The sequence below is a fragment of the Acinonyx jubatus genome, chromosome B4, assembly GCF_027475565.1.
Source record: "Acinonyx jubatus isolate Ajub_Pintada_27869175 chromosome B4, VMU_Ajub_asm_v1.0, whole genome shotgun sequence".
Classification (NCBI taxonomy): domain Eukaryota; kingdom Metazoa; phylum Chordata; class Mammalia; order Carnivora; family Felidae; genus Acinonyx; species Acinonyx jubatus.
In genome coordinates this window covers 23,109,026-23,136,879 of record NC_069387.1, presented here as the reverse complement: position 1 = coordinate 23,136,879, position 27,854 = coordinate 23,109,026, and the positions used below count along the sequence as shown (strand labels likewise).

Genomic DNA, 27,854 nt, shown 5'->3' with positions numbered 1-27,854 from the left:
CAATCAAAAACAGTGAAATCTTGCCATTTGCAACTACATGAATGGAACTATTATGCTAAGCGAAATTAGTCAGAGAGGGACAAATATATGACTTCACTCATATGAGGACTTTAAGACACAGAATAGATGAACACAAGGGAAGGGAAGTAAAAATATATAAAAACAGGGAGGGGGATAAAACATAAGAGACTCTTAAATATAGAGAACAAACAGAGGGTTACTGAAGGAGTTTTGTGGGGGGGATGGGCTAAATGTGTAAGGGGCATTAAGGAATCTATTCCTGAAATCATTGTTGCACTATATGCTAACTAACTTGGATGTAAATTAAAAATAAATAAATAAATAAACTTTAGCACAATATCAGGAAAATTAACAAATAAAGCTATGAAAATTATTATACTTATTTTCTGTAAGGATGTTTATCATTCAATACATTTAACAATATTTTCTATTTAAGAATCCACAGGAAAAATATCTCTGAAGACTTAATGATAGGCATATTCAAATTTCATCTGAGTGACTGGTCAGTTTTTATCTTATGAACCCTAACTTGCTTTTTTTCTCCTATTTTCACTGTTGCTAGAAAACCCCAGAAAGTTTTCTCTAGCAACAGGCTAAAAACAGTATACCTGCCCTCATGGAATCATTCCATATCTTAACCCCACCCTTGACTTCAACTAATTTTTTTCTACCCTTTTTTCGCTGAGCCTCAATCTATTAATACTTTTAATCTTCTAGAAATTTTTGTTATGGGTGCTGGTGTAAGACAAAATATAAATACATACCTACCTCACCCTAATGGGTTACTTTGGGCAACTGACAATCTCCTAGAGGCTGGGTTTTCTTTTCTATGAAAAGAGGGGTTACTTCATTCTAGTTCTCATATTTTGTCATCTTTCTAAATAAAAACCAGGAAATTAGTAACAAATTGATTTACATGACCAGCTTTTAAACTGTTACCATTGCAATAATACAACAGGGAGCATACATTCCATGACTTCATAATTGATAGTCTCTCAAGATTTCTGTAACTTTCTCATTTCTAAGGTAGAGGTTGGAACCTTCCTAGAAAGGTCAATGATATAGATAAATATAAATAGTAAATAGCTATAGCTTACTTGTACACTTAACATCTGAAAAAAAACCAAAAAGCCACATATAAATAAATGCATAGTAAACACTTTTTAAAGATAATTATCTATATAGAAATACCTGTGCAATTGCATGTGCATATGTGAATTGGCACTTGTGGAGCTTGGGTATTCAAAACATTTTTTTTTTAACTGAGACCAATTAAGTGAAACTATCCTGCCTACAGTTTAGTATTCCTTCCATTCCTTCACAGTGAAGAGTTGGCCAAAATAAGAGAATCTGTGTTTTGTTCATTTCAGCTATATCTGGACAATCTATTAGGATTAGTATAAGATGATCATTTACAATTATAAAGACAGTTTAAATGAATTTATTGCCTGGAATCCCACTACTTACATCAAATAGGCATGGCTATATTTTTAAACACCTTATCTTTTAAGCTATTTTAAATGTCATACTTAGCCCCTAACATTGGAAGGAAACAGATTATTAATTTCACAAAGAGGTCTAAAATAATATAATAAATAATATGTATAATAAATATAATAAAATAATATAATAACAAAAGGCAAATGTCTAGTAAGGTTCTCTATATAAATTATCTCATTAAATCTTCAAAAGTATCCTGTGAGGCAATTAATAAACTCCTTCAAAAATTTTTATAATAGGGGCACTTGGGTGGCTCAGTTAGTTGAGCATCTGACTTCAGCTCAGGTCATGATCTTGCAGTCTGTGAGTTTGAGCCCCACAGTGGGCTCTGTTCTGACAGCTCAGAGCTTGAAGCCTACTTCAGATTCTGTATCTCTCTCTCTCTCTCTCTCTCTCTCTCTCTCTCTCTCTCTCTCTGCCCCTTCCCCACTCATGCTTTATCTCTTTCTGAAAAATAAATAAATATTAAAAAATTAATTAAAAAAATTTATAATAGCTTTATTGAGATATAAATCCTTTTACAGTGTACAAGCCAGTGGTTTGTAGTATACTGACAGATTTGTGAAAGTATCACCATAATCTACTGGACCAAAAAGAAAGAAAAGAAACCCTGAACACCTTAGCAGTAACACCCCATTCTACCCTCCTTGCATCTCTTGACAACCACTGGCCTACTTCTTGTCTCTACCAATTTGCCTATTCTGGACCTTTCACGTGAATGTAATCATGCGATATATGATCTTTCATGACTGTTTTCTTTCACTCAGCATGTTTTCAAGATTCATCCATGTTGTAGTGTATCAGTACTTCACTCCTTTTTATTGACAAAAAAGTGCCATTTTATGGATATACCACATTTTATTTATTCATCCATCAACGGATGAACAGTTGGGTTGTTTCCATTTTTTGGCTATTATGAATATGCTGCTATCAACACTTGTGTGAACATTTTTGTGTATACAAAGGTTTTATTTTTGTTATTAGTTTCAGCTGTACAATATAATGATTCAACAGTTCTATATTCTTCTCAATGCTCATCAAGGTTAAATGTACTTTTAATCCTCTTTATCTATTCCACTCAGGTACCTCCCTTCTGGAAACCATGAGGTTGTTCTGTGTGTGTACACACACACACACGCACGCACGCACACACCACATCTTCTTTATCTATTCACCTCCAGATGGACACTTAAGTTGCTTCCATATCTTTGCTATTGTAAATAATGCTTCAATAAACATAAAGGTGCATGTATTTTTTTGAATTACTGTTTTTGTTTTTGGGGGTAAATATCCAGTAGTGAAATTACTGGATCATAATGATAATTCTATTTTTAATATTTTTGAGGAACATCAATACTGTTTTCCACAGAGGCTGTACCAGCTTGCATTCCCACCAATAGTTCATGAGGTATTCTTTTTTCTCCACATCCTTGCCACTGCTTGTTATTTCTTGTGTTTTTGATTTTAGTCATTTTAGACATATGTTTTCAATTCTCCTGGGTATATACCTAGGAGTGGAATTATTGGCATATCATAACTCTATGTTTAATTTTTTTAGGGACCACTACACTGTTTATATTCCCAATAGCAATGAATGAGAGTTTCAATTTCTCCACATCCTAAACCACACTTGTTATTGTCTTTTTTATTTTTATCTATGCTAGCATGTGCTATAGGCTTGATTAGAATTTTCCTAATAACTAATGTTATTGAGCACTTTCATATGCTTACTGGCCATTTGCATATCTTCTTTGGAGAAATTTCTATTCAGATCACTTGGTCCATTTTTGAATACTGTTGTCCTTTTATTATTTATATGTTCTGAGTACTAGTATAGTCTGTAAATATTTTCTGCTATTCTAGGGGTTGTCTTTTTACCTTTTTGATGATGTCCTTTGATGCACAGAAGTTTTCAATTTTGATGAAGTCCAATTTATTTATTTTTTCCTTTTGTCATGTATACTTTTGATGCTGTATCTAAGAAACCTTGCCTTACCCAGAATCATGAAGATTTATGCCTATGTTTTCTTCTAAAAAATGTTTCAGAGTTGGGCCTTATATTTAGGTGTATAACCCATTTTAAATTATTTTTGTATTTGGTATATTAACCCCCAATTTTTAAGTTTATTTAGTTATTTTGAGAGAGAGAGAAAGAGAGAGAGAGAGAACAAGTGGGAGAGGGGCAGAGACAGAGGGAGAAAGAGAGAATCCCAAGCAAGCTCCATGCTCTCAGTGTGGAGCCTGATACGGGGCTTGAATTCACAAACCCGTGAGATCATAACCTGAGCCAAAACCAAGAGTTGGACGCTTAACTGACTGAGCCACCCAGGCGCCCCAACCCCAATTTTATAGAGGAAGAAACTAGTTGAAGTGAGGCTAAGCAATTTTCCCAAAGTATAATGGCATTCAAGGGGCTGGACAGGATTCAAGTACGAGCAATGTGACTCTAGAGTCTGCACACTCACCCACAATATTATGCTACTTCTACACTGCACACAATGTCTTTCTCTTTTGTCAAAATAGATATAAATTTTTAGATTATAAGTTGTTTATTCTTTATACTATCAGTGGGTAGGCAATGCAATGGGAAACTTGTAAGAGAGGCATCAGTATTACTTCAAAAGTAATGATCAGTTTTCTGCTTTATGCAAAAAAAAAATGCTGTAAAGACACAAGAGAACTTTAAAAAGCAAAGCCAATATCTACATGTTATAAACATGCTATCTTTACACTGGAAATGGTTTACTGCTTTCACAATTCTCTTCCTTTTGGTAACTGAAATCAGAAGAGAAAAGTTCACCAAATGTTTCCTTTCTTCAGTATACTAGATCTGCATTCACTGACTATATTAGCCTATATCATTTCCTAAAAATATTCCCCCTTCTATTATGTCACATTCTGTGAAAACTGATTCCTCAAAAAGTGACCATCCTAAAACTAGATAACATCTAATTTATTTACTACAACTAGTTTGTAGCTATAGAAATTTCACTAAATGATACACGAAGATATCTATTCTCATGAAAACCTTATAAAGTAGCATTTCATATGACGACCCAGAGAAGTTTGAAAGGTTAGTAACTTTGGAAATGTTAAGTAACATTAACATTGATCAAGACATTGGTCCATCAAGAACTATCTCAGTGCCCAACATCGCTCGTCATCAGGGAAATACAAATCAAAACCACACTCAGATATCACCTCACGCCAGTCAGAGTGGCCAAAATGAACAAATCAGGAGACTATAGATGCTGGAGAGGATGTGGAGAAATGGGAACCCTCTTGCACTGTTGGTGGGAATGTAAACTGGTGCAGCCGCTCTGGAAAACAGTGTGGAGGTTCCTCAAAAAATTAAAAATACACCTACCCTATGACCCAGCAATAGCACTGCTAGGAATTTACCCAAGGGATACAGGAGTACTGATGCATAGGGGCACTTGTACCCCAATGTTTAGAGCAGCACTCTCAACAATAGCCAAATTTGTGGAAAAAGCCTAAATGTCCATCAACTGATGAATGGATAAAGAAATTGTGGTTTATATACACAATGGAGTACTATGTGACGATGAGAAAGAATGAAATATGGCCCTTTGTAGCAACATGGATGGAACTGGAGAGTGTGATGCTAAGTGAAATAAGCCATACAGAGAAAGACAGATACCATATGTTTTCACTCTTATGTGGATCCTGAGAAACTTAACAGAAACCCATGGGGGAGGGGAAGGAAAAAAAATGTGGTTAGAGTGGGAGAGAGCCAAAGCATAAGAGACTCTCAAAAACTGAGAACAAACTGAGGGTTGATGGGGGGATGGGAGGGAGGAAAAGGTAGGTGATAGGCATTGAAGAGGGCATCTTTTGGGATGAGCACTGGGTGTTATATGGAAACCAATTTGACAATAAATTTCATGTATTAAAAAAAAGAACTATCTCAGATTTCTTAATATCCAATATAATATTCTACCCATTATATATCATTAACTCCATTTAGCACAGCAATCATTAACGATTATAATCAATCAAAATTTGTAAAGAACTGTTATCCCCTGTGCAAATGAATTATACTACATGGAAAGATTTCAGAGTAGTTTATTAGATAGACCTTTTAATTCTACCTGCTCTGCCAGGGATAGGTTTTTTAAAAAACGGATTGTTATCTAGGTAACAGTGGTTAGATATTTCTCAACTCCACTTGCCTGCTTCTTTATTACATATACGCTTTAACACATATTTTGTTGCAAAAGAAAAACAAGTATTGGTTAAATGAAGAGCATTTTGCCCATTTGCACTTTCTGGCTAACTTAAAGCCTGATTTTAATTTGTGTTGTATGCTTCTGTTAATGAAACTGTCTATTTAAAATAATTATTAAAGTCTATAACATTAACATAATGGACACATTCTCCTAGAATCTCAATAGAGGGTTTTCTTTTATTATGTTAACTTGAGGCCTTGTAATAGATGCCATTCACAGAGAGTTGTTTTATTTTTTTTATTTTTTATTTTAAAAAATTAAAAAAAAAAATTTTTTAACGTTTATTTATTTTTGAGACAGAGAGAGAGCATGAACAGGGGAGGGTCAGAGAAAGAGGGAGACACAGAATCTGAAACAGGCTCCAGGCTCTGAGCTGTCAGCACAGAGCCCGACGTGGGGCTCGAATCCACAGACTGTGAGATCATGACCTGAGCCAAAGTTGGTCGCTCAACCCACTGAGCCACCCAGGCGCCCCAGAGTTGTTTTATTTTTAAAATTTCTAATGGGAACACTTTATGCTTCCAGTAAGCTTGGTTATCTAAACCAATCTGCATAACTTTGCTAACACGAAGGGGTCATTTGAATTTGGAAAAGCTGGAAACTTTAGACTTTGTGGTTTTTTTTTTCTCCCAATACAACAAATAAGTTTCTGAAAGAAACAGAACCACAAATTCTGACAACAACACTGGCTACATATAATTCATTGGGTGACCAACTGAAGACAATTTCCCAGAAATGTTTACCCTGGACATTTTAGCATTTCCTTCACCCCTGACTAAGAAGCATACAAATGTTTATACTATTCTTTGATTTCTCAGAACAGAACCAAAGGGCAGCCTCGCTCAAAAGTCATATAAGCCCTTTGTAGGATAATGTGCTTAAAAATAGTCGTCCATTTGCCAACGGTTAAGAGAAATAAAAATGAAATATAACAAATACCAAAAAGCTTTCTATATATGAAAAAATTAACAATACATTGGCTACTAGCAAAATAAGTTCTTCTAGAAGCCAAAGAGATAGAAAAGAGAGTTCTTCAAGGCAATAAAGTACTGAGGCTCCACACTAAATTGGGGGAAGCATTCTGTAGAAGAAAATGTTATAATAAGGTTCCATATTTTTAAACCCTACTTCTCTTAGGAAGTTAAAGAATGTAACGTTCATACTCTGGTCTAATTATATGGGAATTGGAAGACTTCTGCCAAACAGAGAAGCAACTGGGGCTTGGAAAAACTCAATTTGTTTGAAAAAAGAAGTGGTCACTTCGTAATAAAAAGGAAGTACATAACCAGGGTACCTGGGTTTACCTTTGCTTTGCGAAAGTGGTAGACCACGAGCATGCTAACGAAGTCGAGCAGCATACACAGGGCTTGGAAGGAGATGATAGCAAGTCGCAAATACTTATCCTCCTGGACAAAGCAAGGGCTGTCATCAGCACAGTAGGGGCAGCCCTCTCTGCAGGGTAGGCAGACATGGGCTTCTTCTGACACATCTTTTGCACTTCCTGCCAAAGGGTGATCCGGATCCCTTCCTGAAAGTTCCAAATAAAACCACAGTGTCATTGCACCTCTGAGATAGGTGAGATTGAGTACACAAAACACATCCTCACCTCTCCATTCCTTATCCCTTTTATTAAAGACTTTTTAGCAAGCTTCTTGCTAGGGGAGAGAGTTACTTTGCTTTTAGACTCAAAAAATTTTTTTATCACTTTGATTTAAAAATGTCATTCAGAGTAACAGAAAAATTAGCAAAAGTGTAACTAAAATTCCTCAAAGGCAAAGAAGGGTTTTCTGTTATATCATTATCTACCAATCACCAAATGATACTTCCTATGGCACAAATCATATTCCATAAGTATTTGTTAAAGAATTAACCAGAAGGAAGGAGAAGAAAGTTCTCTCTTTCCTGTACCAAGTCATACCCAACACTTTTGGAACTTCTTGACCTAGATGGCACAGAATCCAAAATGAGGCTTCGACTGCTCCTTAATTCAGCAGGGATCTCATCTACTAAGTTCATTAGGTCTAAATTGGATAAAATGGCACTTAACCGACAGTTGTTCAGTGTGCAATTGCCTAATGATGGTGCATCCTTTGCCCAGAGTATAATCCATACTTACAGGCTATCATGTAATTTTCCACTTTGTCTACTCATAGGACATTTCTCCACTATTAACTAACTGCCACTATTGACCCTCCCTTTACTTTTAGATTCTTATTCTCAGTTATCAAACTTAATTTAGCTCTGAAGCTCAATAGGTAAAGATTTTAATTGTTGAGTTGAGTTTAACATTGACAAATATCCAATTAATAACATAAACTAAAAAAAAATATTTCCAACTCTGAACTCAATATGAAAGACATTAGGGAATATAGACCCGGTTTAGTATATAATATAGCCACCCAGTTTAGTGTATAACACAACCACCCTGTTCAGTATGTAACACAACCTTGATAGATTGAGGAATCTGAGAAAGAGGTTGTTCTGATTAAAATAGCATTTTAATAATATAAAGTTTAATAGAAAGTCTTTATAACTTTCAACTCTTGTTGAAGAAGGTTCATATTCTTTCTAAAATGTATTTGTCTGCTTTCCTTCCTTAATATATAAAATAGAAAAAACATAATTGAGTATTTCTTGATAATTCAGTATACAATGCTGTTTAAGAGTGACTATTCTGCTACACAGTGAAAAGTATATGAATTTAGGTATCCAGAAGATATGGTTCCCATTCCTAGGCAGCTCTGAGAGATTAGGCAACTCTCTTGACCACTTTGGGTCTTGGTTTACTTATGTACAAAATGTGAATTGCTATGGGGATTAAATGAGTTAATGTATATAAATCAGAGTGCCTATTTTAACTTCTTCAAATATTGAGATGCAAAGAGGAAGTAGAAATCGTTGGTGCCTTAAAGAAAATTACTATTGTTCAAAAACAAGAAAGTTAGAAGCTTCGAAGAGCTGAGGTAAGGAGGAAGTAAATGGGAATGATAATCTCCATTTTAGAGAAGCTAACTTTGAGGTCCAACTCATTGTCCAAGAGTAATACACAACAAGAAGTGAACAATAATATAAGACTGGGGTGTGGGAGAAGGATCAGAATCAGAGAAAGAACCTACAGAGAGCTCTGGGAGTGGATAAGACAATAATTAGGTAATGTAAAGAGGGAGAACAGATATGTGCAAATTTTTACAATTTCATTAAAGAAAACATTTATTGGAACATACTGGAATGTGATCAAAGATGATGACTGAGGAAAGGCCATGAGGCAAAATGACTGTTTTATCCTTCGTTGACCTTTAAGATGGTGGTTCCCAAGGAACAATAAAGACTGGAACTAGGTTGTTGGGGCTTAAGGAATAAATATGTGATAAAATAGAATATTATTTCAATAAATGCTCCTTTGAATGAAAAAAAGCCAGAAAAGTTCATAGTTAACAGGAATAATGATGAAGTAAAAAAAAAGGATTTTGGTTTTGTGTTTTGTTTTCTTCTATTGCAGGTAAGTTCTGTAAAAGGAGGCACTGGAAAGACTGGTAAGAATAGGATGGGAGGATTGGATGTAATCAAAAGCACAGTTGGAGAAATTAACTGTAAGAATAACTGATGGCTTTTCTCATCAACAAAGGAAAGAAGTAAAGATGGATTAAAGATTTTTTTATTTTTATTTTTTTATAGAGAGGAGAATCAGTTGAAAACTGTTCTGAAATACAGACCAAAGAAAATGTGGGAGTCAATTGTGTAGTCTTATACTTGTGAACAACTCAGGTAGAATAGGTGTTGAGAAAGAAGAAAGCCGGTCTTGAGGATGAACACATGAAAGATTCGAGCAGCACTATTACATGAGACGACTACTTGGATCACTTCGCAGAAAAAGAATCCATTTAGAGTAAGATGGTATGATTTACTAGGAGATCTAGTCAAACCAGTTTTTTTCTTATTTTCTACAATTACCAGTAGCACAGAAACTACTGCGGAGACAGAGCAGTTAAGGAGAGAGAATAAAGAAAGGATTGTGACAGGGGCACCTGGGTGGCTCAGTCGGTTAAGCGGCCGACTTCAGCTCAGGTCATGATCTCGCGGTCCGTGGGTTCGAGTCCCGCGTCTGGCTCTGTGCTGACAGCTCAGAGCCTGGAGCCTGTTTCGGATTCTGTGTCTCCCTCTCTCTGACCCTCCCCCATTCATGCTTTGTCTCTCTGTGTCTCAAAAATAAATGTTTAAAAAAAAAAAGGATTGTGACAGTGGCATTTTAGGGAAGGAGGAAAAGCCAATACAAAGCTGTGTGATGGACCTACAGCCTTCACTCCTTCAGGGTGGCTGGTGCTCAATCCTCCAGAGACCTCCTGAGTCTGAGTCAATCTAAGGGATGAAAGAGGAAAACATTTCTTCATCATTGATCTTAATTGATCAAGGGTAGCCTTCAGAGTCATCAACTCCTGTACATTTTTGGTTGTGCACTCATAACTTTGGAGCAGATTCCTGCATCTTGTGCCATGACTCTAGTGATGCCCTAGAGTAGAACAGAAACCTAAAAGTGTGGTATGAAGTTCCAAGCTGAGGCAAAATATAATACAACTGTATTTATGCAAAGCTTTTCAAGGCTTTCAGGAAACAGAGCAATGACTGGAGTAAGAGGTAGGGCCAAGTGGCATTTGAAGGTATTAAAAACAGGTATATAATATAGATAAAAACTTGAGGAATGATAGGGCACACATATCAAAAGCTACAAAGTACAAAAGTGTAGGATACTAAGAAAACAATAACTTAATTAACTCTGAGTGCAAACTGGATAGTCACGTGAATGAAGCCAGAAAGGGTTATTGTACTGAATAAGATAAAGAAAGTTGTCAAAGATTCAGATGGTCTGATGATGGTGACAAAAATGTCAAGACTGCTAATGACAAATTTGGAAGACAGAGGTCAGGATTCCCCCTTCTGACCAAAATGGAAAAATATGGATGGAATTTACCTTCATATCAGAAACAATAAAAAGAATAGACAAAATATTAAAGTTATGGTTTTATAGACTGGACATCTGGTAACAAGGGACAGTAATTCCTAACAAGTGCAAATGCCCTTCAATAAACCAAACTCTATAAATAGAATCACAACAAAAATTAAATTAGTAAAAAAAGAAAGTATCTATGGAAAGTCTTTATTTTGTGAAATAGCCCTTCTTAATCCAGTCTTTGCTTATTGCTTTAGCTAAACAGGCAGAAATTTTCTCATTTAAGTTTAAGAAGCTCTCGGCTGTCTATCAGCCAAGAAGTGTATACTATTTACTTTCTATACATATTAAACTTGAAACTTCACCCATGTCTAATGGCATAATTCTCCCAGATGGTATGAGACATAGCATCTGAATTACTCAAATAAGAAAAATACAATTGACCCTGAACAACATCGGTTTGAACCTCATGGTCCACTTATGTATGGATTTTTTTCAATAAATATATTGGAAAATTTTGGGAGAATGTTGACAATTTGAAAAAACTTGCAGATAAAAAAAAACTTGCAGATAAACTGTATAGCCTAGAAATATTGACAAATTAAAGAAAAAGTTGCATATGTAATGAATGCATAAATATATGTAGACGCCAGTCTATCTGAACATTTACTATCATAAAATACACACAAATATGTTATAAAATTCAATATTTAGGGTGCTTGGGTGGTTCAGTCAGTTAAGCATCTGACTTCGGCTCAGGCCATGATCTCACGGTCCATGAGTTTGCGTCCTGTGCTGGGCTCTGTGCTGACAGCTCAGAGCCTGGAGCCTTCTTCAGATTCTCTGTCTGCCTCTCTCTCTGCTCCTCCCCCACTCTCGCTCTGTCTCTCTCTCTCTCAAAAATAAACATTTAAAGAAATTTAAATTTTTGTAACATTTATCAAGATGTGCATATATTTACAGACAACACATGAAACCATCCCACAGTTGAGAGAAATGTAAACAAATGTAAAGATGCAGTATTAAATCATAAGTGCTTAAAATTAACTGCAGTAATAATTTTGTAGCCACCTCCTGATGCTATTGTGATGAGCTCAAGCATTGCCAGTATCTTCCTAAAACCCCAACTGTTGCTAATCATCTCTGCATGAGCATTTTGTCTCTCCAGTAAATTGTGTAGCACATAAAAAGTGACCTTTCAGGGCTCTCACGTATTTTTTTACCTGTGTTTAGGGCAATACCGTAAACCTTGAATAACACCATGAGACTCATACAGAGTGCGACTAGTGATGCTAGAAGTGCCCACAATAAATTTCATATTAAAAAAATAAAAAAATAAAATAAAATCCTAAAAAAAAAGAAGTGCCCACAAGAAGCAGAGAAAAGTCATGACGTTACAAGAAAAAGTTGAGTTGCTTGATATGCACCGTAGATTGAAGTCTGCAGCTGCAGTTGCCTGCCATTTCAAGAAAAAGAATCCAGAGTAAAGACAATTGAAAAAAAAGAAAGAAAAAAGGAAGGAAGGAAGGAAGGAAGGAAGGAAGGAAGGAAGGAAGGAAGGAAGAAAAAGGAATTTGTGAAAATGTTGTTGCAGCTATGCCAGCAGGCACATCCTAAAATACATTTCAATCTCATATTGAAGATGCAGCTTTTATGCGGGTGCAGGATTGCCTTAAGAAAAGTATACCTATGGACTCTAATATGTTTTGAAAAAAAAGTGAAGTCATTAAAGCAAAAGGAAGGTGAGGGATCTAATGCTGGAGAACTTAATGCCAGCAAAGGATGGTTTGAGAATTTTAGAAAGAGGTTTGGCTTAAAAATGTCAAGATAGCAGGAGAAACAGCTTTTGCCAATTAAAAGTAGTAGATGAATTCTCAGATGCCTTTAAGAAAACCATCGAGGAGAAAGGATATCTGCCTGAACAGGTTTTTAATGCAGATGAAAATGCCCTGTTCTGGGGGGAAGGGTTAGGGTGGTTTGGGAAATGCCACAAGAGATGTTTATTAATAAGGAATAGAAGTGAGCACGAGGATTTAAGGCAGAAAAGGATAGGCTAACTCTGCTCTTCTGTGCAAATGCAGTCAGGTTTATGATCAGGACTGCCCTTATCTATACAGCTCCTTGTAGGGAAAAGACAAACACCAGCTGCCAGTCTTTTGGTTGTACAGGAAGGCCTAAACAACAAGAACCCTTTTCTCTGGATTGGTTCCATCGATGCTTTGTTCTTGAAGTTAGGAAGTTCTTTTCCAGGAAGGTACTGCCTTTTAAAGTTCTTTTGATATTGGATAATGCCCCTGGCCACCCAGAACCCTATTGACTTCAACACCAAAGGCATTAAAGGGTTCTACTTATCCTCAAACACAATGTCTATAATTCAGCCTCTAGATCAGGAAGTCATAAGGATCTTTAAAGCTCATTACATGGTACTCTATGGAAATGATCATCATGGCCATGAAAGAGAACCACAACAGAGAGAATATCATAAAAGTCTATAAGGATTATGCCATTGAAGATGCCATCGTTGTTATAATGAGAGAGCCACAAAAGCCATCAAGCCCCAAAATAAATTCCTGCTGGAAAAAGAATGTGACAAATGTTATACATGACTTCATGGGATTTACAACAGAGCCATGGCAAAAAAAAAATGTGGGTGAGGTAAAGAGAAATTTAAGAGTGAATGGATACTATGTCAGAGGAATTAACAGAAGACCACTTGAGGGAGATGAGTGTGGCCCAAGAAGTGCTAGATGATGAGGAAAAAGAGGAAGAAGAAGCAGTACCAGAAAACAAGTTGACATCACACAATTTGGCAGAAGCGTTCTGATTACTTAAGGACTTCTTTTAACTTCTTTTACTACAAGGACGATTATCTGATACAGGTGCTAAAAGTAACACAAATCATGGTAGAAGGATTGGTACCATATAGAAACAGAGAAGTGAAAAACAGATATATTTGTGTAAAGTGGCAGCAAGTGTGCCTGCTTCTCCTGCCTCCCCTTCCCCACCTATGCCCCACCCCCACCAAGACAGCAAGACCAACCCCTCCCCTTCTTCCTCCACACCCAATTCAACATATAAACAATGAGGATGAAGACCTTTTTGCTGAGCTAGTTCCACTTAATTGACACTAATAACCATGCCATACAGTTACTAAACTCATTTGTTGTATGTGTATGTGTCTTCATGTGAAAATCTAGTAACTGTCAAGCAAAAACTATATGAGACATTTCTGTGTCACCATCATCATCCTCACTTAAGTATTCTTTATATAGAACATCATGTGCAAGACTTGTATGGAAGTGGATAACCTATTCTTCCAAAGGCATCCAGTAAGTGATATTTAATATAAAATTAATAATGTGTTAGTTTTCTTACCATTTTATAACTTTGCTTCCAAAGAATTAACGTTACGGTAGAGTCTGCCTCTCTCTCTCAATTGGAGAAACTGTGTATGAGCCTATTAAGTGTTTTTTTAATGTAACAATGTTTCCAAGACAATATTATGAATATGATTGTAATACCGTATGCCGTAAACATTTTATATGATTCATCCATTAGCATACAGCGTTGGCTACCATGAAGCAAATGTATTGATTACACTAAATATTACTGCTTCTTTATCACTGCCTGAACTGTAATATCTATAAATAAATATGAATTTCTTTTCCATATTACCTTTTCATTTTTGATGTCTAGTGTCAGTAATACATTTAACATCTACAGTGTTTCGTATTATATAAGAAAGGCAATATTGATGTAGGTAATGACAGATGATTCGTCTCAAAAACAAATGAAATAAACTTATAGTACCAATACAGTACACTACTGTAAATGTATTTTCTCTTATCATTTTCTTAATAACATTTTTTCTCTAGCTTGCTTTATTGTAATAATAAATTATAGCACATAATACATATACAAAATATATGTTAAACTCTAGTTTTCGTAGGACTTACAGTCAACAGTACATTATTAGTAGTTAAGCTCTAGTTGGGGGAGTCAGGAGTCATACGTGGATTTGTGACTGTGCAGGGGGTTTGCACTCCAAATCCCTATGTTGTTTAAGGATTGACTGCACTGCAAAGTGTTAAGTGCTCTGTATACTTGAGCTTGTTGGTTTTTAGAACACAACCATGACAAGCAGTCGCAGTCACAGTCACAGTCACATTTTAACTACGTTTGACAAGTTCTTCAGCTTTGTTAAATTTTCCATCATTTTTAACCAATCAAAATTTGAGAGTTTCTCTTTGCCTAGGACCAAATCTGTGGTCCACTTCTAGTAAACATAGAAAACCTAACCTTATCCCTGATTTTTTCCATGAGCAATATTTTACTCTTGCCCAATTTCCTCATCTTTAATTGTTATTCTGTTGCAAAGTATAATTCTGTAAGGTACTCCAAATCATTTTTGGAATGAGTATGATATAGAAAGCACTGATAAAATAGTACCTCAAGTTTTACAGAGTTTGACAGAAACAAATTATTGTTCAATTCAACAACTATTTTCTGAGTGTCAAATGATGTGTCAGGAACTGTTTTACTGGAATAAATCAGTGAACAAAACAAAGGTCTCTGTGCCTGTGGAATTTGTGTTCTACTGAGGGAAACAAACACAACCAATCAACATAATGGTAAATAATATTGTATGTAAAACTGAGAAATGCCAAGAGGAAAAAACAAGTACAGCAAGGGGCATCAGGTGAGCTAGGGGTGAGAGATGCAATTTTAAATAAGTGGTTAGGGTAGATCTCATTCTTTTTTTTAACTTTTTTAAAATGTTTATTTATTTTTGAGAGCAAGAGAGAGAGAGAGAGAGAGAGAGACAGAGTATGAACAGGGGAGGGGCAGATAGAAAGGGAGACACAGAATCTGAAGCAGGCTCCAGGCTCCAAGCTTTCAGCACAGAGCCCAACGTGGGGCTCAAACTCCCAAACTGTGAGATCATGACCCGAGCCAAAGTTGGACTCTTAACCAACGGAGCCAACCAGGCGGCCCTGGGTAGATCTCATTCTACAAGTGATATCAAAGCAAAGATTTGAAGGAGGTAAGACAGTGATCCATTATGACTTGTGATCGGAGAGAATTCCAGGCAGAGAAAGGAGCCAGTATAAAGAACCTGAGGTGGAACCATACCAGGCACATGTAACAGCAAAGAGGCAAGTGTGGCTAGAGCAGACTGAGTGTGGGGCAGTACAGTGGAAGATGAAGTCAGAGAAGTAACAGGGCCAGATCATAAAGGGCATATGTGGGTCACTTGTAGGGACTTGGATTCTACCTTCAGTCAGATAGCCATGTAGGATTTTGAGTAGGGGAGTGAGAACGATATACCTAATGTAATTATAGGATTACTTGGGTAATATAGAGAATATAGTGGAGTGGGCAAGGATAAGAAGGAGGGAAATTAGTGAGAAGCTTTGAAGTAATCCATGTGAGACTTAACGGTGGCTGGGACCACAGTGTAACAGTAAAAATTGGCTAGATTCAGATTTTTCTGATGAGTTGGTTATGGAATGAGAGAGAAAGAAAAGAGTCAAAGACGATTCCTATATGTTTGGTGTTAACAAGTGGATGGATGAAGTTACTAACAACCAAGAGAAGAATGCATGTGGAAGTTTTTGGAGAAGGCCATAAGTTCAAACTTGACATTTCAGTTTGCAGATGTCTACCAGAGACCCTGGTAGTGATGTGAAGTCTGGAGTTTGGAAGAAAGGTCTGCATTGAAGATACAGACACAAAGGTCATGGGCATATAGATAGAATTTACAGCCAAAAGACTGGGTCAGATTACCAAGGGAATGAGTATAGATAGAGACAACTCCTGGGGTCCTCCAATATTAATGTCAAACAAAATTCTTAGTCAGGCAAAACTTTCCCTGGCTCTGACTCACATTTTAAAGGCTACTGCATTATTTCTTTGTACAATTGTAAATTCAAAAGCTTTAAAAGAAGAACAGCCAACCAGCAGACAAATATTTTCTCTGTGCTTAAATGTGACTTACCACCATCAAAAAGTTAAAGCTGCTTTGGTTTGGGTTTCCCAAAGGCAGAGCCTGAGATAAGTACCTGAATATAGGTAGCTGATTTGGGACCCAGAAAACAGGAGTGAAGGATGAGCTAGAAACAGGAAAGAAAGGAAAGGCAATGAAAAGTATTGAATTGGATAACACCATGGAGAATGAATCTTCCTGGGAGGACCATTAAAACTGCAAAAAGCACCCCTCAGATTTGTCTCTCCAAAGGATGGGAGAGGCTGGCCCATTTTTGCAGTAACCACCAATCCCACTGGTTGACAGCTATTCCCAAGGGACTTCAATTTCTCTGCACTCCTGGATAAGTGCTTAGCTAGCTTAGGGGGCATCAGAGAAAGCCCTGAGGCCAAAAAAGGGAAGAAATTCTGTGGGCATTTGAGGTAAGGTACTGGCAGCATGTCCTGTAACTATCATAGTAGCTAAAATATGAAGTGGGTCAAACGTATGTGATACAGGGTGGGAAAAAAACCCCACAAACCAACAAACAACAACAACATAACCCAAAACCCAAAACCCAAAAACAAAAACAAACTACAATAGCTTCTAGGTTCCAAAGTCAGCTGTTTCTGGTGTCACTCATATAGAAAAGAGTTTGAATGGTACCCCTCTAGATTTGAACAACATGCTTAACCAGAAGCTGGACATAGAGAGATGAACAAGCTTGGAGCCTGGCAGGTCACACAGATGATTCTAATTATGCTATTAAATACTTTCCTATACATTCACAAAGTAATTTACTCTGCAGATGTAGCTTATCTTTGCCTGTGGTCCTTTTCTTTTCTTTATAATACTATGTCTCTATCAATTTGTTGAAGATTGTACAGAATACAATTAATTACTCCCAATTAAAACTATTTTATTTAAAGAGTAGAACCCTCTCCAGTTCACTCTTTGTTATGTAGATTTTAACTGAATTGCAATATGGTGAGATGCCCTAATAAAATGGATTGATCAAACTACCCAAAGCGTATTTTTAAGACCTGTAGGCCCAATAAGCTTAAATCACGATCAGAGGAACAACCTTATTCACATTAGCAAAAAAATAACAAAACAGTTTCTCGTTTCAGATTTTGCCGAATTCAACAACTCAGATTTGTAGAGTACTGTCACAGACTCACATAAGACACTCTGTAACATTCTAAACATTTGGGTTTAAGATCAGTTATTTGTTTCCTCTCTGTAAGACATATCCAAGGATTTTTTTAAAAATGGAAAAAGAACAAATTCTCTTTTGCAATTAATAATATGGTACATTTGTTGTCAGAGAGGAGGACCCTGACCTCTCCTCATCCCATATGGGGGAGTAGATATCATCCACATCCAAGTCAATAAACTGGAGAGTGATCTGAAGACTGGTGGAACAAACTCCACAACTAAATATAGAGAAGAAGATGCATCTGAAAGGATAAGAAGGTCAGAAAGGTGGAGGGAGGTTGCCTAGAGGAGGGAAGAAGCTGTGATGAAGGACAGTGCAGAGAAATGGGTCCTAGAACCAAGCAGCTCGCACGGGGAGGACTAATCCCCATAATGATTGGTTTTGAAAACCAGAGAGGCTGAATTGTGGGAGTTTGTAAGACCAGGGAGGGGGACTGGATTCTAGAGCTTTAAAAGTCAGTGGACTCAGCAGCGGGCCAGCCAGGAGGGTGAGTCGTAGGTGGTCTCTGTCCTTAAAAAGAAAGCAGCCTGAGCTGAGAGGCAACCATCAAAAGCTGAGAGTTGGGCTGTGCCACACACCCACAAGTTTATACAAGGCAGGGGTGGGGTGGTGGGGGTGGGAGAAGGGGAGCAGATCTGTTCATCCTCAACATTTCAAAGCATGTTGGGAGACTTCTCCAAAAAAGCGATAGAGCTGGTAGGTGCCATTTTCCTTCCCTGCTCCCCAGCACAGAGCCACCTGCAGGAGGCAGAACTCTGCAGATACTTGCTATCTAACCCGCTAGCAGTGTACCACACTCACAAGTTCTCCTGAGGACTCCTATGCTGCAAGCCTGCTAGCCTTAGCCCTGGGCTCAGGGCAAATTTTGTTAGCATATGGGCCCCATCCAGCTACTGGGTACAGAATTGCCACAGCATACCAAGCCTAGCCACTGTGCCACACCCCCAGCCACCCTGGCCCCCAGCTACCAGCTGGTGCATCATTTTAGGAGATCTGACATTGGACTAGTGGCCCAGTGCAAGTTTTGCTAACACCCTGTCACACTTCCAAGTTCCCTGGCAGACACACCTCCTCAGAGCTGGCCTGCCTGGGTCCCACTAATACCACAAAGAGTAAACCCATGACAGGCAGATAGTCAGTGAAGATGACTGCACTGAAAGGAAAAGTGACTCTGAGACAACAGCAGGGCATAAGCAATATACATTGGATACTCTCCTGAAGTTTCAGGTACTGGTGAACAAGGGACACTGCACTTCAAGGCACTTGAGGACCTCTTTTTCAAAAATTTACTCCTTTCAAGAGCAGAAGACATAGTTGACCTTATTAACACACAGAGAGGCAGACAAGTGAGAAGACAGAAAAATTTATCCCCAGTGAAAGAAGAGGACAAGGCCATGGCCAGAGATCTAAGTGAGACAGATATATCATAGAGAATTTAAAGCAATGATCATAAGGATACTCACTGGAAAAGAGTGGAAGGCATGAGTGAGACCCTTAACACAGAGATAAGGAATAACATAGCAGAGAGAAAGGACTCAATAAATGAAATGAAAAACACACTTGATAGAATTAACATCACAGTGGAAAAAGCTTGGTAATGAATTAGTGTCCTAGAAGACAGAGTGATGGAAAGTACTCAAGCTGAACAAAATAGAGACAAAAGAATTGTGCAAAATGAGACTATACTTAAGGAACTCAGAGACTCCATGAAATGTAATAACGTTTATATTGTAGGAGTCCCAGAATAAAAAGAGAAAAGGCATAAAATTTATTTGAAGAAATAATACCTGAAAACTTCCTTAATCTGGGAAAGGAAGCAAACATCCAGATCCAGGAGGAACAGAGAACTCCTATCACAAATAAAAAAAAAAAAAAGCAGACCCACACCAAGACATATTGTAATTAAATTTGCATAATATAATAATAAATAAATAAATTTTAAAGCAGCAAAACAAAAGAAGTAGCAACTTATAAGATAAAACCCATTAGGCTAGTAGTTTTTCAACAGAAAGTTTATAAACCAGAAAGCAGTGACATGATGAATTCAAAGTGCTAAATGGGAAAAATCTGTAGCCAAGAATACTCCATCCAGCAAGGCTATTATTCAGAATAGAAGGAGAGATAGAATTTCCCAGACAAACAAAACCTCAAGGAGTTCATGACCAGTAAACCAATCCTGCAAAAAATATTAAAGGGGACTCTTTGAGTGGAAAGGAAAGACAAAAGTGACAGTATGAAGGTAGGAAACACAAAAGCAGTACAAAAAACAGTCAAAGTACTTATTAAAAAGGGGCTATAAAATATAATAACACATACCTAAAATGTAAGGAAGAAAGGAGAAAAGAATGGGCTCAAACTTAAATGACCATCAACTTAACATAGACTGCTAATGTGCAGAAGAGGTGATATGCAAACCAAATGGTAACCATATATCAGAATCCACTAATAAATACATAAAGAATAAAGAAAAAGAAATCCAAATACATCACTAATGAAAATCAGCAAACCATGAAACAGAGAAAGACAAGAAAGGATCAGAGAAAATCTTGAGACAAAAACAACAAAATAAGCAATAAGATGGCAATAAATGCATATCAATCAATAATGATTTTGAATGTAAATGGACTAAATGCCCCAATCAAGAGACAGAGAGTGACAGAGACAGAGGGTGACAGAATGGGTAAAAACAAACAAACAAACAAAAAACAAACAAAAAACGATATATATTCTGCATATAAAGACTCATTCTAGATATAAAGGCACCTACAGATTGAAAGTGGGGGGATGGAGAAACATCAATTATGTAAATAGATGTCAAAAGAAAGTTGGAGTAGCAATATTTATATTGGACAAAATAGACTTTAAAACAAAGACTGTAACAAGAGACAATGGAAGACACTATATAATAATAAAGGGGACAATCCTACAAGAAGATAGGATAATTGTAAATTTATGCACCCAACATAGGAGCAGCCCAAATACATAAAACTCTTAATAACAAACACAAAGGAACTAATCAATAACATTACAATGATAGTAGGGGACTTTAACACCCCATTTACAACAATAGATAGATCATCTAAACAGAAAATCAACAAGAAAACAATGGCTTTGAATGACACACATTCTTTTCAAAGGCAGGTGGAACTTTCTCTGGAATAGATCACATATTAACCCACAAAACAAGCCTCAAATTCAAGAAGATTGAAGTTATACCATGCACTTTTTCTGACCACATGCTATGAAACTAGAAGTCAACCACAAGAAATTATCCAGAAAAGATCACAAAACTGACATTAATTACATGCTACTAAACAATTAATGGATCAAGAAGGAAATAAAAGAAGAAATTAAAAAGTACATGGAAAAAAATGGAAATGAAAACACAGTGGTCCAAAACCTCTGGGATGGAGCAAAAGCAGTTCTATGAGGGAAAGTTATAGGAATACAGGCCTACCCCAAGAAGCAAGAAAAATCTCAAATAAACCACACTAACCTCACCCCTAATACAGCTATAAAAAAGAATAACAAAAAAAACCTAAAATCAGCAGCAAGAAGGAAATAAAACAGATCAGAGCAGAAATAAATGATATAGAAACTAAAAAATAATAAAACTGCTCAATGAAACCAGGAGTTGGTTCTTTGAAAAGATCAATTAAATTGATAAACCTTTAGCCAGACTTATCAAGGAAAAAAGAGAAAAGACTCAAATAAAATCACAAATGAGAGAGAAGAGATAACCAATACAACAGAAATATAAACAATTATGAGAGAATATTATGAAAAACTATATGCCAACAAATTGGACAACCTAGAAGAAATGGATAAATTCCTAGAAACACAAAAACTATGAAGCTAGAGACAGGAAAAAATAGAGATTTGAACAGACCGATAACCAGAAAGAAATTGAATCAATAATCAAAAAACTCCAAACAAACAAAAGTCCAGGACCACACAGCTTTACAGACAAATTCTACCAAACATTTAAAGAAGAGTTAATACCTAATCTTCTCAAACTATTCCTAAAAATATAACAGGAAGGAAAACTTCCCAATTCAATCTATGAGGCCAATGTTATCTTGATATGGAAACTGGATAAAGACACCACTAAAGAAGAGAACTACAGACCGATATTCCTGATGAGCAAAGATGAAAAAATCATCAATAAAATATTAGCAAACCTAATTCAACAATACATTAAAAAAATAAGATCAAGTGGGATTTATTCCTGGGTTGCAAGGGTGGGTCAATATTCACAAATCAATCAATGTGAAATATCACATCAATAAGAACAAGGGTAAGAACCATATGATCATTTCAATAGATGCAGAAAAAGCATTTGACAAAGTACAACATCCATTCATGATAAAAACCCTCAACAAAGTAGGTACAAAAGAAACATACCTAAATATAATAAAGGCCAAACATGAAAATCCCACAGCTAACACCATCCTTAATGCAGAACAACTGAGAGTTTTTCCTGTAAGGTCAGGAACAAGAAAAGTATGTCTATTCTCACCATTTTATTCAACGTAGTACTAGAAGTTCTAGCCACTGCAATAAGACAACAAAAAGAAATAAAAGCATCCAAATCAGCAAGGAAGAAGTAAAACTTTCATTTGCAGATGACTTGACACTCTATACAGAAAACCTGAAAGACTCCACCAAAAAACTGCTAGAACTGATGAGCAAATTCAGTAAAGTCACAGTATACAGAATCAATGTACAGAAATCTGTTGCATTCCTATACACCAATAATGAAGCAGCAGAAAGAAATTAAGAAAAAAATCCCATTACAACTGCACCAAAAATATTAAGATACCTAGGAATAAACCTAACCAAAGAGTTGAAAGACTTGTGCTCTGAAAACTATAAAACACTGATGAAAGAAACTGAAAATGACACAAAGAAATGAAAAAACATTTCATGCTCATGGATTGGAAGGACAAATATTGTTAAAATGTCCATGCTACCTAAAACAATCTATATATTTAATGTAATCTCTATCAAAATACCAATAGCATTTCTCGCAGAGCTAAAACAAATAATCCTAAAATTTGTGTAGGATCACAAAAGACCATGAATAGCCATAGTAATCTTGAAAAAGAAAACCGAACTGGAAGCATCACAATTCTAAACTTCAAGTTATATTACAAAGCTGTAGTAATCAAAATTGTATGGTACTGGCACAAAAAAAAGACATAGATTAATTAAACAGAATAAAAAACCCATAAATAAATCCTCAACTAAACGGCCAATCTTCTACAAAGCAGGAAAGAATGGAATGGAAAAAAAGACAGTCTCTTCAAGAAATAGTGTTGGGAAAACTGAACAGCAACACGCAGAAGAAGAAAAAACAGGACCACTGTCTTACACAATTCACAAAAATAAGTTCAATATGGATTAAAGACCTAAATGTGAGACAGAAAGCCATAAAACTCCTAGAAGAGAACACAGGCAATAATCTTTTTGAGGCTAAAATGAACAAATCAGGAGACTATAGATGCTGGAGAGGTTATGGAGAAATGGGAACCCTCTTGCACTGTTGGTGGGAATGCAAACTGGTGCAGCTGCTCTGGAAAACAGTGTGGAGGTTCATCAAAAAATTAAAAATAGATCTACCTTATGACCGAGAAATAGCACTGCTAGGGATTTACCCAAGGGATACAGGAGTGCTGATGCGTAGGGGCATTTGTACCCCGATGTTTATAGCAGCACTTTCAACAATAGCCAAATTATAGAAAGAGCCTAAATGTCCATCAACTGATGAACAGATAAAGAAGTTGTGGTTTATATATACAATGGAATACTACTTAGCAATGAGAAAGAAAGAAATATGGCCTTTTGGAGCAATATGGATGGAGTGTTATACTAAGTGAAATAAGTCATACAGAGAAAGACAGATACCATATGTTTTCACTCTTATGTGGATCCTGAGAAACTTAACAGAAGACCATGGGGGAGGGGAAGGGGGAACATTACAGAGAGGGAAGGAGGCAAACCATGAGAGACTCTTAAAAACAGAATAAACTGAGGGTTGATGGGGGGTGGGAGGGAGGGGAAAGTGGGTGACGGGTATTGAGGAGGGCATCTGTTGGGATGAGCACTGGGTGTTGTATGGAAACCATTTTGACAATAAATTTCATATTTAAAAAAAATAATCTTTTTGACATTGGCAGTAGCAACTTCTTTCTAGGTATGTCTCCTGAGGCAAGGGAAACAAAGCAAAAAAGCACAGTGAAGGAATCAACAAACAAAACTAAAAGGCAACCTATGGAATGGGAGAAGATATTTGCAAATGACATATTCAATAAAGTGTTAATATCCAAACTATATAAAGAACTTATAAAACTGAAAACCCAAAAAAACCAAATAATCCAATTTAAAAATGGGCAGATGAAATGAACAGACATTTCTCCAAGAAGACACATAGAGAGCCAACAGACACATGAAAAGATGTTCAATATCACTCATGTTGAATAGCAAATCAAAACTACAATGAGATACCAACTTCCACCTGTCAGAATGGCTAACATCAACCACACACACACACAAGAAAAACACAGGTATTGTTGGGGATGTGAAGAAAAAGGAACACTCATGCACTGTTGGTAGGAATGTGGTGGGAATGCAAACTGATGCAGCTGCTCTGGAAAACAATCTGAAGGTTCCTCAGAAATTAAAAATACAACTACCCTACCATCCAGCAATTGCAGTGCTGGGTATTTACCCAAAGAATACAAAAACACTAATTCAAATGGAATACATGCACCTCAATGTTTATACCAGCATTATTTACAATAGTCAAATTATGGAAGCAGCCCAAGTGTCCATGAGTTGATAAATGGGTAAGGAAGATATGGTGTGTGTGTGTGTGTGTGTGTGTGTGTGTGTGTGTGTACAACAGAATATTATTCAGCCATAAAAAAGATGTGAAATCTTACATTTTTTTTAAGTTTATTCATTTTTGAGACAGAAAGACATAGTATGAGCAGGGGAGGGGCAGAGAGAGAGAGGGAGACACAGAATCCAAAGCAAAAAACAGAGAGACATAAAGACAAGCCAAGAAAGAGACTCAATTTTTTAAAATGTTTATCTATTGTTGAGAGAAAGAGAGAATGTGAGTGCGGTAGGAGAGAGGGAGAGAGAAACAGAGGATCCAAAGGGGGCTCTCTGCTGATATGGGGCTCAACCTCACGAAAGAACCACAAGATCATGATCTGTGCCAAAGTCGGATGCTTAACCAACTGAGCCACCCAGGAGCCCCCAGACTCTTAATTATAGAGAACACACTGATAGTTACCAGAGGGGAGGAGGATGGGGGTATGGGTTAAATAGGTGATGGGAATTAAGGAGTGCACTTGTCATGAAGAACACTGGGTGATGTATGGAAGTGCTGAATCACTATATTATACACCTGAAAGTAATGTAACACTGGATTTTAGCTAATTGTAATTAAAATAAGAACTTAAAAAAAAGGGACACATTATTTCTGAAATTTATTGTATTACATTTATATAATTAAAAAAACTGGCCTCTCTGCCTTCCTTCTTTCTCTTACCAGAAAATATTATTCCTAAATGAGACTTAGATATCATTTTTGCATTATGATAGAAAAAAGATACATTCCTTTCAGTAATCCAACTTTGTTACTCTTTATATTTCCTAATTATGGCCCCCTCTACATTGGCATATTTTGTTATTATTGCATTGTGATCGCAATGTCCTCCAACTCTTATTTACTGGGGAGACTATGTTCGTTGTCTATATTCAACCTATTGATATAGAAAACTCAAGGTAGCATTCAGGAACACAATAATCTCAGACTGTCCTGTTGAATAGCACGTTCCTGCTGTCCATACCTGGACTTAAACCTGTCTACTTTCCTCCATTATTCTCTTCACCAACTGACTATCATGATCTATACCAACACAGAAAAGTTTTCATGCCTAATCCAGTTTGTCTCACTTCTCTTGCTGATGCTCCAACTCCTTGTAACTATCTTTATCTGCCTGTGTTCTTCTACTTGGCTAACGGCTAAAGTTCCACATGTGTATATGCTGTACCCAAATAAACCGTGAGCTCTCTAAGAATATGACAATGGTTTTATATCTTTATTTTCCAACCTAGATCAATATTACAAAAGACCCAGAATACTAGGCCATAGAAAACAATCATGAGTGAGGGACATACAACAGAAAAAGCTCATACAATGCATTCTCTTCCTCAAGTAAGGCTGAAATAACAGTTAACAGATATTATGTCTATTGAAATAGTAGCAGCTAGATATAGGTTGGAAAGTGACATAAGTCCAAACCATTCTATATTTCTTCATAAAAGTAATACTATATTATGTTAGTTAGACAAATGCTTCAATATTTGTGGATAAAAGCAATTTGTTAGAAAAATTATGATCACATTTTATTTTTTAAGATCCAAAGTATCACAAGATCAACCCACAAATGTCAAATAGTAAAGTGTTACATGAGCAACTTCTTTAATAATTGCCTTGACTTTATTTGAGTATGAAAAATCATGAAGTTCTGTAAGGGACACAGAGCTGTAAAATAGAGAGGAAGAAAAACCACAAGTCAGAGACCTGATTTCTAAAGCGCAGAAAAGCTAAAATTGAGTATGAAACTTTCTACATTCAGTATTTCCTGGAGGACTCAAAGCACAATTAAATAGTCTTCTAGTTTTCAAAAACATTTTATCAATTTATGCTTAAGTTCTCTTTCCAGGACAAAGGAATATATTAAGCTAGTAGAAATCATAATACTACCGAATAACAATAATGGGCTTCTTGTTAATCTACTAGGTGGTACCTTAATTTATAATGGCTTAAAATTTTAAGTTCCCAGAGGATAAGGGCCATGATGTAGACACCTCTTTATGCACTCAGCACTGAAAACAGTATTTTATACATACTGGATACTCAGCAAATGATTGCTAATGATGAAAGTGCTCTTCCAAAAGAATAAAAGACCTTATCTGTAATACAAATGTATAGTTGAAAATATACAATCCAATAAACCTTCTTCAGGTTCTCAAGCCATTTAGTGGTTAAGAATTTATTTAAAAATGTTATGTTTCAAGATGCTGGACACAAATTAGAAATATATGTTAGGAACAGAAGTCATTATAGGTGTCTTTGGAACCTATAAGAAAGTGTGTTTAGAAATCATCTTGGAGAATAATTTGATTTGGGAATCTCAGTTCTGAGCAACATGTAATCATCCTCTGTGCACACAATCTCAATCTGTTTTGCTAAAGCATAAAAATGCAGATAATACTTGGAACATTCAGATAAAACAAATGCTTTCCTGAAGACAAATGGCAAATATGAAGAGCTATTAGCTTTGGCAATAGACAGCAGCTTTTCAGCTCATTATATGGATGATCAGTATGCTGCCTTGAGCAAAAATATAAAAAAGGACAGGAGAAGGTTATAGTAGCACCACAGGATGCCTGAAGGATCAAATATTCACCTGTGAACATGAGCCCGTTGAGATAAATTGTGAAATTTGTGAAGAGTATGTTAACCTTTTTGCTTACTTTAATTTTACTACATTGGCATCAGAATAACACAAAACCCTGGGGCATTTTTATGTAAGTATAGTTTTATATTTATATAAATTCATAAAAATATAAAATGTAGAACAGGTAAGTAAACCATAGTACATTTGCTCAGTGGAATTCTATGGAACTATTATGTTCAAGAAAATTATATATCAATTTATCAAATAAAAAAATTCCATATATCCTTTACTTAGATGCACTATTTATATTCCACAGCATTTACCCAATCATTGATATTCTCTAGACAGATGGATAGATGTTTATAGATTTTATACGTGTACAATTTTTTTCTGAACCACTCGATAGTTAGAGATACTTCATCCCTTTACCCATAAATACTCCTGTTTGTACATCCTAAGGAAAGAGAATTCTCAT

The 27,854-nt window shown here is 36.3% G+C and overlaps 1 protein-coding gene across 1 annotated transcript in view; it reads right to left on the bottom strand.

Annotated features, from left to right (window-relative positions):
• GPR158 (G protein-coupled receptor 158) overlaps positions 1–27,854 on the bottom strand; it is a 420,917-nt gene that overhangs the window by 188,573 nt on the left and 204,490 nt on the right. Inside the window, exon 4 of the mRNA XM_015066303.3 lies at positions 7,076–7,299. Within this exon, the coding sequence (XP_014921789.2) occupies positions 7,076–7,299 (224 nt within the window). The remainder of the gene's footprint in view (positions 1–7,075; positions 7,300–27,854) is intronic.